This window comes from Mercenaria mercenaria, chromosome 5 (assembly GCF_021730395.1).
Source record: "Mercenaria mercenaria strain notata chromosome 5, MADL_Memer_1, whole genome shotgun sequence".
NCBI classification, from domain to species: Eukaryota; Metazoa; Mollusca; class Bivalvia; order Venerida; family Veneridae; genus Mercenaria; species Mercenaria mercenaria.
Genome location: NC_069365.1, coordinates 50302003 through 50314457, shown reverse-complemented (window position 1 = coordinate 50314457; position 12455 = coordinate 50302003). Strand labels below are relative to the sequence as shown.

Genomic DNA, 12455 nt, shown 5'->3' with positions numbered 1-12455 from the left:
GTCCGCGATCCATGTTGACACAAGTTACGACGTTATCTATGTTTTCGATTAAGTTTTGAGCTCTTCTCACTATGCCTCTTCGCTTGTATAAGACAAATGTTTCCATTGCCTGTCTACGGCTCTCTGTCATGAGTGAGCTCAGTAAATCTGCGGCCGCACTGTTCATCGTTCTGATACAGAATGACACTAAGAATGCATATCCACACACTCCCTCTAGCGAAAATTGTTTCGACCAATCAGAATATGGCATGTAAACCACGCCTACTTTGTACTGACCAATCAGAAAGCAGATGATTGAAAAAGTTATTTTTCGGTACAGTACCAGAAAAACATACCCTTGAGCTTCAGTCTCTATTATACGCTCTTATTAGCAACACGCAAAAGACTACCATTCAGCTTATCGAATCTACAAGATGCATGCGAAAGTAATTGACATCGACACTCTGAGAGGGAGATCTGCAACGTTAGACATGCTTCTCAGACACAAGCTACGCTATAACGAAATAGACAAGTTGCTGTCACTCAGTGAATGCCATGACGAGTACCTACAAGAGCAGCTGTACGGTTTCGTTGAAGAAGACGACATTCGAAAGATGCATAAACTGTTCATCCAGGATATGTCAAATCCTGAAGTGACATATGAGAAAGTGTTGTCAAAGTATGATACGAAAATGCTAGTTATTCTACTGGATTACTATTCCGTGGACTCGTGGAGGGATGAACTCAAAACCTTTGTCGCCAGGAATGAACGGGTATATTGGATTGTGGCTAATGCAACGTTTCTACTGTCGTTTGTCGATAATGGGATAACGGACAGGTTCATGAGAGAAGTCGATCATAAGAAACATTACAGGCCTATGCCACCGTTTGTGTTTTATCAAACGCCTAGAAGAAACGCAACGTGTTTCGGGGACATTTATAAAGCTATTGGCACGCGTGGCTAAACTGATGTTGATACATATTAGTGAATTGAATAAAACTGAATTTGAACATGTGCTTGTTATGTTATGCTATGATATGTTATGTCAACCAACAAGATCGATTGTCACAGTAATTTGCCCAATGCTGTGCAGTAAACAACATGCCATTCAACTTTCAAAAATACCCAAAGCCCTAACCCTTACCTAAAATGTAAAAGACTGTAAGTCAATGCCAGTGATTTTTACAAGGTCTGATAAGTAGTGCCCATTAGTACGTGTTATGAGAAAAACAAAACGCCAGTTGATACTCGTCCTCAAGTAAAACCGACGGTACATCATTAATGCGATTATAGTTTAATCACATTCAAACTTAAAACAAACCCAACTCATCCAGTTTTAACAACTTTCAAAAAAATCGACCTCCATAAACTTAACCTAGCCCAACTCCGAGGACCAAACACATCAACAGCCGATTTCACTTTGGAATCCATATCGCCTAAGCAAAGGGAGATAATAAGTGAACGTCTTTTACAAATATAGCAAATGGTTTACTTCCCTTGGTGAGCTAAACTTAAATATTATCTCCATTTTCCTTGTCAGTAACATGGATTGCATTGCACAAGATCCATAATTCTAACTAAATGTTTTATAAATTATTCCCCCCTTTTCTACTCAATTTTTATTTGAGAAGAGAATAACTTCAAAGGTACTGGATATATTTCTCTGAGAGGACATGCGGAACTCATGAACAAAAACGCCATTTTAATAGTTTCAACTAACATTATCACATTCCTTTTTATACTTTATTTTACTTCAGTATAATACAAAAGTACTCAGAAGATATTTCTGTAAAGTTGGGAATATATTAGTTAGATTAAGTGAATGTTGCAAGACCAGTAATAGTTTCAAATCAATTTCGTTTTTTTTTTGTTTAACTTTTTTAAAGTTTGTCCAGATTGTATTTGCAATTATTAAAAGGAATTTACAGAAAGTCGTCACAATGCTGGACAGCAAAGAGAGGATACGCAGAATGCAATACTAGTAAAAGCTTCTTTTCCTAAGTACATTATATTAAAGCAAGCGCATCACACAAGATGGGGTGTAAAAGACCAGGGGAGAGTCGAAGGAGACGTCTCTTACATATATAGCAATTGTATTATTTCCCTTGGAACACTGCTGAATACTTAAAAAACACAAATAACCTCCCCTTTACGATTTAAAAACAAATATAAAAAATATAAAAATATAATAATATTATATGAAATTAATAAGAAAAAGTTGTCATTAAAATAAGGTATATCTTTAACAAAATGTCAAGTCCGCATTCTTTTTTTATCAAAGCTAAAATGCCTGAAAGGTCGTGTTGTTGTTTTTTTTGCGGACATGCCCAGTCCCTCCTAAAAACATGGCCTAAACCTCACACACAGGTGTTGGTCAGCTTTCAAACCACTGAGATCTGTAAAACTAGATCGAGTTCACGAATCGGTTTGTCGCAACCGAACCTTCAACATTGATAAAGCTATCACAAACTAAACATTTGTAATGGCACAGTTATATACATGAGCAATATCTATAGTGGAAGAAATAATACACTAAACAACCAAAGTTTCATGTTGTCGACAACATGATTTCGTTTGCCTCTGTTTTTCTATTACTTCATGTAACTGTGGAACTTTCTTTCTCTTTAGCGCTGTTGTAAAAAACCATGTCTATAGCATTTGCGTCTTATCTGGTTTCAGCGAAACGAAACGCTTTTCATCAGACAATCTTCTAACTCTCATCTCTATACATCACGACATCTTGGCTCTTTCTGCTTGTCATCTGAATGCGTGTCTACGCAAGAAAGCCTGTCTTTGTAGACGCGCACTGGTCCAATAAAATTAAAATCATGTCCTTTTTTTTTTTTTTTTTTTTTTGCTATCCATATATTTCAACATGAGGAGCCATATCAAAAATACTGACAGGTCCATGAATACTAATTCTGTTGATAAAATACGTGTGTACCCAGTGATGGTTGGTGAAAGAATAAGGATACGGCTGTCGTTGTAGACCTCTCCGTTTCAATGAAACACAAGCCCGTTTCCGTATAAACGACATGGTCTCGAATTGCTTATAGCAACGTTCTTTCATGTATGAAAATTTTGATGGATCGATTGTCGGGAAAAAATATTCCGCCGGTGCGAGATATACACCGTCGTTGTCGGTAGGATCTAGTTTCGAGTTATCTATGTAGTCATGATACACTAATGTGGCGTAATGTGGCCCCGTACTGTCAAGTACATTCCACATATGAGCGAACTTAGGAAGGGTTTCAAGGAACTTTTTCATAAGCGGATGACCTGCTCTGCACGCCATAAACGCATTTATCACAAGATGCTCAAAGTTCGAATCAATGATTGGATGTTCATATGGTTCTTGGGGCAGAATACAGGAGTATTTCCTAACAATGCTATTAAGCGACAGGAGACTTTCCATATCTAGGTCAACATAAACGCCGCCATACTCGTACAATACGACATAACGCAATGCGTCTGCGCGGCGGATGTTTTCCGGGTACATGTCATACGCCGGAAGTAGATGTGAGTATTTGTCTGCGATGAGTTTTCGTGCACTTTCGTCCGTCCAGAACATATATTTCCAATCAGGATGGTTCTTTATCCATGTTTTTATCCACTCTATATAATGATGAGGAATATCTGTTGTTTTCCACGTTTGGTGAATAATCTTTTCCATTCGAACTGATCCATCCGCGGGTAATTCCTCCGCGAGAGTAATGCCAAGATCCGGGTACTTCTTCAAATCTAATTTTTCATAACCAGGTATTTCAATCTGAAATATAAGTGTTAAAGTCAAACGTGTGAACATTCTTTAACGCTTTTATAAAAAAAAACCTGCTTCAATACGTTATTTCTACGCCAACTTAACATGCATAATTCATACGTTTTTGAACCGTTTTTCTTTTATTGTTTAGTATGAATAATGTTTGTTGTTGTTTTTTTTTTTCAGAAAAATATATAAAACAGTCTAAAAATGTCTGAAACCGCAAATGTAGACTTTAATATTACATTTTCGTATTTAAAACTAAAAATGACCAGATCTATCTACGGCAACACCTATCTAGGGATGATACACATATTAACGTCTGCTGAATTGTTGGTGACCCAAAATATCACAAAGGCTTCCGTAGACGTTAATACACACAAGAAATGTGTACAGTCACTATTCTTGCATAAAAAGATGACACGAAGACTAAGGTGTATTGTTTCGAGAAGTGATGATTTTACGATTCCGGCACAATTCTAAACTACCAGTATGTTGTTCTTGGAATCCGTCAACCTGTTTTAAATATCCATAACCTGGGCACACAAATTAACAACACTACAAAAAAACATGTATTCAAGGTTTTAAAGCCTTTGTTTTTAGTTGTCGTAATTACAAACATGACTTGTTAATACACGATTTTTCTCCCTTTCAGCCATGCTCAGATCCAGTCGGAAAAAAAACACTAGAGCTGTGACAAATTATACCCTCACAATACGACTTTGTCACGGAAGTAAGCCAATGTCGAACCTTCAAAATCAATAAGGATCATCTGCTAGTCATGATCAACCTCCCTTTTAAGTTTCGTGATCCTATGCCCAGGCGTTATCAAGTTATCGTCCAGAAACGGTTTAATTGTTCCGGGTCACTGTGACCATGTCCTTTGACCAACTGACCTCAAAATCATTAGGTGTCATATGCTGGTCATGATCAGCCTTCCTATCACCTTTCATGATCCGAGGCCCAAGCGTTCTCAAGTTATCGTCCGGATATGGTTTATCTGTTCCGGATCACAGTGACCTTGCCCTTTGACCTACTGACCTCAGAATCAATAGGAGTTATTTGCTGGTCATGACCAATCTCCTATCAACTTTCATGATCCTAGGCCCAAGCGTTCTCAAGTTATCATCCGGAAACCGTTTATCTGTTCCGGGACATTGTGACCTTGACCTTTGACCTACTGGCCTCAAAGTTAATCTTGTCTTGTGCTTTATGATGTTACATCTGTGTACCAAAATGTATGATCCTTGGCCTAAGTGTTCTCAAGTTATCATCCGGAAACCGTTTAACTGTTTCCGGGTCATTGTGACCTTGAACTTTGACCTACTGACCTCAAAGTCGAACTTGACCTGTATATACTTTATGATGTTACACCTGTGTACCAAAAATCATTTAAATCTGTCAAGCTTTTCATGAGTTATTGCCCGGAAACCATGAAAACCAACGGACCGACCGACAGACGGACAAGCTCAATCATATATACCCCCTCAAACCTCGTTTGTGGGGATATAGCTAGTTTTTATACAAGAATTTCAAAAAGCAGTATAACAAAATATAATGTGCCTTAACTTTCCTTTGAAAGCCTGAACATAAAAGGTATGCAGACTAAATTTTTTATATAAAAAAAAATGTAGACCAGCGCAAACTAATAACAGATCTAATAACTAGATCTATAAATTATATATTTCATATTTCAAAGAGATGTAAACACCTCACATTATTTGCTTTTCACTAGGAGGTTCTTTATTGTAGCACGTCAACAAAAGATTGTTTACAAAAATAGAAACAAAGGGCGGGAGAGTGAAAAATGAACGTGCTTTCACTTGAAAGACAAAACAAAAACGAAGAAACGAATTCACATTTCAAAAAAAGTAAAACATAATGATTAGCATTTCGTCTGATTTATTTAAACTAAATACATCTCCTAATGCGGCACTTAAAATATTTGATTTATACAAAGGTCCATCACCGCATGATAGCGTTTTCTTTTGAAAATTTGAAGACTGGTAATATCTAGTTTAATGCAAGGATCGCTATTTATCAAGATCTGCGTTGTGTAGAGGATATAGGTTCGAATCACGAATGCATGTATATAAAGGCCGTTTTCGATTTTTCCACTGACATTAAAGAAAATTTAATTAAGCATGCTATAAGAAAACATGTCTAACACAAAAATTCAGATCCCAATCTTCTTCGTTTTTACGGCCAATTATAACACGCATGGAATTTTTCCAGATGTTACTTGCGTCACACAAACTAAAAAGAATGATTTGAAATATCAGCCCTCATTTAGTGCGATTCACGTCTGTAATAATTGCAAAAAAAACAGATCTAAAACCGACATGTTCCCCTACTGGACTACTTGAATCGGTGTTTTGTATTTGAATATTGTTCATAACTATTCTAGGTGTTATAATTAACGTTTCTTCAATGTCTAGATTCAATATTAAAAGTTTCAACATAGATTTAATTTTAACTTAAACTAATAGCATTCAAGTTCTCTGGTCTTTCTTTGATAATAGATTTCCTCATTTTTTTTTAAAAAAAGTCAGATATTCAGATAGAAACGCATATGTCTATGAACAGCTATAAAATTATTCTGTAGGACGCATTACCTCACATATTATAAAATAATCTGCATTTGGCGTCATACATATGCCATAAAATAGTTTTCCTGCTCCATCTACTTGTTAACATAAAAAGCATATATACATTTTGTATAATAATCGAAATGAAATATTGCAGGACCATGTTTTAATATATCTAAACACTCCGAATCCGTTATATACGCCCTTTGTAATAATTCACTCACGCTAAGAACTCTTCATACTGTTCCGGTGTATTAAAACCTGATTCTGTTATACTTTTTTCGTACATGAGGAAGTTAATTCAATTCGAGCAAGTAAAAACTCATAAACGGTCATTTCTAACGTTACGACACAATAACAAAACTATAAATGAGCCGTGTCATGAGAAAACCAACATAGTGGCTTTGCGACAAGCATGGATCCAGACCAGCCTGCGCATCCGCGCAGTCTGGTCAGGATCCATGCTGTTCACTTTCAAAGCCTATTGGAAACTGTTAGCGAACAGCATGGATCCTGACCAGACTGCGCGAATGCGCAGGCTGGTCTGGATCCATGCTGATCGCAAAGCCACTATGTTGGTTTTCTCATGGCGCGGCTCAAATTATCAATCTTACCTCATCCGATGATCCCCTTAACTTTAAGCACAGCAATATCAAAACTCCTGCTCCGACACAAAGGAAGAGTCGTACCCGGTACCGACCCGGCGAATTCCGCATCATCTGGCTTCTAAACCAGCACCCACACGACTTTAACTTGACCAATTCCGAACTTCCTTTCTGAAAATTGTGAATGAACTGTACTAAGCGATTGGAAAAAAGGGAAAAAAGAGGTATCAAGTTTCAATCCAAAGCAAACATGAATAGATCTAGTCCAATGTACCGTGATGTGAATATTTCAATAATCAAAAAAAGTTATATGAAGCTCTGTCGACTTACAACAAAGTGAGTCCTGCAAAAATCGATCACAACGAGGTATAGTTATAGTGGAATTGATTGTTGGTGACAGCACTAGACTTACGGCACAAAATAAGTGCCAGTGTGTATTTTAAGTAATTTCAACAATTTGAGTATCTTCTGTTACTTTTATGAAATTCAAAATGCACACCCACCAAAGGTGGTCTTTAGGGCATGTAACAAATGGTCAGCATCCTACTTTCGGTCATTACTTAAAGCTTTTTGTTTCTGTTTTTCAGCTCTGCAGAATTTAGATATCACACCACAAGTTGTTTTTATGACAGGCTGTTTTCACCGCAGTCAAACTTGTGTATAAAAACTATTATTCGGAGTAGAATGTGATGAGTTTAAAAAAAAAACACTGCAAATACATGTACAAGAAACTGGTGACTCCAGAATCTGGTGTTTTAAGGGTAAATTAGATTGTCATTGCAGTAGGCGATTTCAGAACAGTACGGACGAAACCCTAAGTTCGGGAACTATAATAAATGATAATTTATTTCATATTCGTCCTAGCAATATTTCCAGTGGTGCTGCAGCCTGATGAATGACACGGCCATATTGCAGGGTGCATTATTTATCCAATGTTGAATGGTTCTTTGTAAGACGAAAATGTTTATGAACGCATTTTTTAATGATTCGATGCGGTTATACAGTTCAAAATGAAACGAGTTATTTATTGATCTGGGTGCAGTGTGCTATAAACAGTTAACATTACTCTGTAAAGTTGTTATCCACATTTGTATGTGAACTTTTAACCCAAATTAGTTAAATGTATCCGATGAAATTATAATATAACAGTAGACTTTTATTAAACAGATGAAAAGTTAAGCATTTTGGTCCAAGACGATGACGCTCAAACCTTCTTGTCGTATTTTATGTGCCAGATTAGAAGACTTACGTTTTGGAAGAAACTATTCGAGAAAAATAAGTACCAAGTGCTTGTTATTCGGTAACTCGAAATTTCTTCTTACTATCTCGAATTTCCGACCTACATATTTCGAAATTTTCACTCAGTATAGATCTCTATATATGGCCTCCTTATCCATAAAATTCTAACGTCCGTCCGTCTGTCACAGTTCAAAAATATACGTAAAATCTCCCTACCACACATCCATGTATGACACAGGCTTGTCTCTAGAGCTAGATATATAAGTACGGAATACTGTTATGCCTGCCGACCGCCTAATCATCAAAGCGCTGTGGTAGGATAGCAGAATAGTAGGATGGCTATGGTATGATAGTTAAATAGTGGGATGGTAGGATGGCGAAGCTAGGATAGAAGGATAGTGATAGTAGGATGGTAGAATAGAGATGATAGAATAATATACTGCCATTCTACTATCCCACTATCGCTACTTTAGCATCCTGTCACCATCTTTCGTCCTTTTCTTTCCGCGTCATAATATTTAGTGGCATTTGAAATATTAAGTGGTGTTAAATTCCAAACTAGGAATATTGTACGAAGAGCAATTGAAAGACTAAAGCATGTCTAGTTAATATCCGTATAATACGTGCACGGAAAAAAGGACGAAAGGCGAAGGTACGATAGTCGGGAATGGTAGAATGACAGGATAGCAGGATACCAATGGTAGTATGCTAGGATAGCGGTGGGATGCCAATATACCATCCTATCATCCAATCATATTTATCATACCATTGTAATATAGCTATCATATTATCCTACCATGGCACATCCTGCCAATCTACGGTTATATCATCGCGAAATGATAATTAGGCGATGGGCGATAGTTGGTTATGAAAAAAAAAACAGTATTCCACAGAATGAATTTCCTTTTCAAACAGTAGCCAGGAATATATACCTAAAATATGACAATATGTAATATGGGTAAATGTTCCGTATTATTGGTCTCTACCTGGTAAATTTCAATGACCTTCCCTCAATCTATAGAGCTATCTTGGTCACGAACGGTAATCAGGACCTATAAAACACGTTCGTGTAGGTTATTGGTATATTCCTTTACATTTTTGGACATAAACATGGTCAAAATGCATGGCTCTGCACAGCACTGACTGGTCATTTGCTATGACCATCAAAGACTACCCAATGTATCTGTTATTGGCCAGAAACTATACGTCCATATATGCCACGGCTTAGCAATTGAAATCTGTATATACAGGAAACATAGAACATAAGCAAGCAAAGTTGATAGCAGATTCGGTTTAATTGTTTATTCGTGTGAGGTAATGAGATGTGCAACACCCTTCACACCCTAAATACCGGCTCCGCCAGCACCGGCTGAAGGGGAATTCTATTACAGTAAGTCAAAATATTGACTGAGTTAATAGATAATCCACACCAAGCACTCAGATTCCGTTCCGTCAGTATGTGACTGAAATATTATTATACAAAAATGAAGATCTATGTATATTTACTATGCACTTCAGATCTCTATTGTACAAATATAAATATTACAGCCTTTCGTCTCGGCAGGCAAACACAAATTCTCCATGTTTAAGTAAAAAAGGGTGTTTTTAGCGTGTCTAAGCTATGGTATAAGTAGGAGTGCGTTATTTATTTATTACTAAGCTATATTTGCATTCACGAACACGGATTTTGCGCGTTTAATTTTTTATCAATAAGCTACGTCAAACAGTTTTGGAAATTAACGAAATCTTATTTTCTTCTAATAAAACCTATTCAAACAACAAAATGACAGAAAAGTTCGATGCATATAGTTTTTAAGTATCATGAAGTGTAACTCATTAACATCAGTGGCTTAACTCATTTTTACCGTAATACGCACGAATGGAAGAGATTAGAGTATAAAAATAGCGGTGTGTGATTTCAGAGTTCCTCTCCAAAAATAAGCAAAAAAGGCCAAAAAGTGTAGATCGTCTGTAATGGGTCATAATAACTGTGCTATACATACATGTACATACGAGAACGAAATAGTTCTCTTCAATAAGACCATAGTTTTGAATTTAGATACGTGTGTAATTCGTGTGTCCTCCACTGAGATATTTTTTAAAACAACAAACACAAATGGTGGTTTCGGTTCTAAAATCAAAATGTCATCACAGCAACATATTTTTCGTGACTGTACAGGACAGTGGCCATCACATAGGTCTTTGAGATACAGAATGCAAACTGGCGGTTGAGGGTAGGAGATAGGCGGGAGTCAGATTTCCACTTGTTATCTTGATGAGTTCTTTAAGTTTCGCTTGGTCAAAAATGAACCTTTAACCCAGAATTTAATGCATTTAGATGTTAAAAAAGTATCACACTGAAAAAAAAAAAGAGTTTTTTTCTCTCATATTTTCAATTATATGATAAGTGTCAACGTCCTGTGGCAGCCGTGTTTTGACAAATCGGGACTAATTTGAACAATCTTAGAAAAGTTACCAAAGTTGTTCGAAATGATTTCGAAGTAATCTCTTAGGTAGAAATTTATGGCCACATTTTTATAAGTTCTTATTAACCCTACCGGTCATAATTTTGACGAATCCGAGTAATTTGGAATCCAGGGGATATCTGTATGAAGTAATTTAACATGAGGTTTAGGGGAATATTTAGTTACAACAGAGCGGAAACATTTGAACAACTTTTCAAGAGGGCCATCCAAGGAACATCCATGCTAAGTAACATAACTTCCAGAGAAAATGTCATTTGACAAAAATATGAACGAGCAAACAATACCCGTTACGATGCATTATTTACACGTAAATGCTAACCCGCACCCCACCCGCCCCTATTCCACCTAACATATACAGGTAAGTTCATTGATAAAGTTATCAACATGTCGAGCTCATCATTTATTATTATTACAGCCTGTACAGAAATACTGACTTCAACGGGCGACTTTTAAGTAACCAGCTCTTATCTTATCAATGCTGACTAATGGCCTGCATTTACATCATAAATAAAGTGACTTATCTCAGGCTTGTAACACTAAATTATATTTTTACTTTCTCACACATCACTAAATGATGTGAATAACTTCCTTAACATAAACCTAACGTTTTTAATTAGTGTTTCAATGTAAACTTGCTAGCTCGTGACTTAAGAATTGTTTAAAATCCCTTTATTTTTTTATTACTTAAGACACACTAGCACTGGAAGCATCCAGAGTGACGAGTCGGATCTGTGAGGGTGGCTTTCGTGACCGAGTGGTCAAGGACGCTGACTTTGAATCACTTGCCCCTCACCGATGCGGGCTCGAGCATCGCATGGTCCGTAGAATTCTCCGTGTTAGGAAACCATTCAGCTGGCCTACGGAATGTCGGTGGTCCTACCCAGGTGCCCGCCCGTGATGAAATAATTTTTGGAGGGCACCTAGTGTCTTCCTCTACCATCAAAATCTGTCGGTGTGACATTAAACCCAACAAATACCCTTGAGGTGATCTCTCGCGTCAGCTGGGTGGCTTCTTAGACTAGATTCAGACTTTCTTATATCAAACTAGTCAGTCAAATCTGATAGTAGTAAATAAACCAAAGATACAAAACCTACACACAAAAACTGAAAATAATTTTCACTCCACATGTTACTTAAGAGCATAAACAAGCAATATAACATGCAAGAAAGTAGAGAAAAGAAGATTTCATGCTTACACAAAATTTCGCTTCAATCCATTTTAACTCATGTCCTGTATGTTATATTCAGTTTCACATCGATTTAACAATTTCCTTGTTTAAAACACGGCGATTATATAGCTCGTTCCCGTCCTAAAATTAGACGTACCATCGATTGAGACTTGAGGGATTTGTTTGAACAAAACTGATAAGCGTTAGAAGATATGGTTGACAAGGGGATGATAACACGACACTAGACAAATATAATGTATTCATTACAAATATGCTTAATTAACTAAATAAATTTGATGTTTTCATTAAACTTAGAGAGATGTTTCAGAAAGTATATGATTTTTTATTGGTAAAGCCCTACAATATAAGTTCCGCGGCGCCCATGCAAGCCTTTTAAACGTTTTCAGTGAATTATAAAAAAATTGGATCGAAGTTTGAGTAGTACGGATCGACTACAAAATAGGGAAAATCTGGTTAAAACCATTGAAAAAAAATTCGTTTGTCTTATTAATAAAAGATCAAAATATCTTTCACTGGAGTCTCGCGAACGCCAGACACTCGTGAAAAGATTGTTATGCGTACACTTGCTTAAAGAATATTTCGATTTAAAATTCTACATTAAGTTACA

General features: G+C 36.7%; 1 protein-coding gene across 1 annotated transcript; it reads right to left on the bottom strand.

Moving 5' to 3' along the window:
* Positions 1-1709: 1709 nt before the first annotated feature.
* Positions 1710-12004, bottom strand: LOC128557031 (uncharacterized). Its single transcript, XM_053543487.1, has 3 exons — positions 11855-12004; positions 6943-7104; positions 1710-3749 (listed from the first exon to the last, which is right to left on the bottom strand). Exons 2-3 carry the CDS (start codon positions 7045-7047, stop codon positions 2838-2840), a joined length of 1017 nt encoding a protein of 338 aa, XP_053399462.1. The 5' UTR covers positions 7048-7104; positions 11855-12004; the 3' UTR covers positions 1710-2837.
* Between the last annotated feature and the right edge of the window lie 451 nt (positions 12005-12455).

Coding starts and splice junctions, on each gene's coding strand:
- LOC128557031 (XM_053543487.1), bottom strand. CDS start 7,047: ATGATGCGGAATTCGCCGGGTCGGTACCGGGTACGACTCTTCCTTTGT. Junction 3,750..6,942: donor TAAGGGGATCATCGGATGAG/GTAAGATTGATA, acceptor CTTATATTTCAG/ATTGAAATACCTGGTTATGA.